This window comes from Lottia gigantea, assembly GCF_000327385.1.
Source record: "Lottia gigantea unplaced genomic scaffold LOTGIsca_5452, whole genome shotgun sequence".
Classification (NCBI taxonomy): domain Eukaryota; kingdom Metazoa; phylum Mollusca; class Gastropoda; family Lottiidae; genus Lottia; species Lottia gigantea.
In genome coordinates, this window is record NW_008709871.1 from 983 (window position 1) to 1,876 (window position 894).

Sequence of the window (894 nt, forward strand, 5' to 3'; positions counted from 1 at the left end):
TTGATTTTTTTGTGTTTTTGTGTTCTTTATCTGGGTAATTCATATGTTACTTTATAATACAGCCCACCGCCTTATCTATATATTTTATAGGTTACTCTATAATACAGCCCACCGCCTTATCTATATATTCTATAGGTTACTTTATAATACAGCCCACCGCCTTATCCATATATTTTATAGGTTACTCTATAATATAGCCCGATGTCTTATCTAGATATTTTATAGGTTACTCTATAATACAGCCCACCGCCTTATCTATATATTTTTTAGGTTACTCTATGATACAGCCCACTACCTTATCTAGATATTTTATAGGTTGCTCTATAATACAGCCCACCGCCTTATCTATATATTTTATAGGTTACTCTATAATATAGCCCGATGTCTTATCTAGATATTTTATAGGTTACTCTTTAATACAGCCCACCGCCTTATCTATATATTTTATAGGTTACTCTATGATACAGCCCACTACCTTATCTAGATATTTTATAGGTTACTCTATAATACAGCATACCGCCTTATCTATATATTTTATAGGTTACTCTATGATACAGCACACTACCTTATCTATATATTTTATAGGTTACTCTATAATACAGCCCACCGCCTAATCTATATATTTTATAGGTTACTCTATAAAACAGCCCACTACCTTATCTAGATATTTTATAGGTTACTCTATAATACAGCCCACCGCCTTATCTATATATTTTATAGGTTACTCTATGATACAGCCCACTACCTTATCTAGATATTTTATAGGTTACTCTATAATACAGCCCACCGTCTAATCTATATATTTTATAGGTTACTCTATAATATAGCCCACTACCTTATCTAGATATTTTATAGGTTACTCATAGGCTATTATATGCTCCAATGTTTTGCCTA

The 894-nt window shown here is 31.8% G+C and overlaps 1 protein-coding gene across 1 annotated transcript; it reads left to right on the top strand.

Annotated features, from left to right (window-relative positions):
- Positions 1–389: 389 nt before the first annotated feature.
- Positions 390–614, top strand: LOTGIDRAFT_148036 (hypothetical protein; the record flags this gene model as incomplete). The annotated part of the gene is made up of 1 exon (XM_009062994.1): positions 390–614. A coding segment is annotated over one exon (225 nt), but the record flags the coding sequence as incomplete, so codon positions are not given.
- Positions 615–894: the final 280 nt, after the last annotated feature.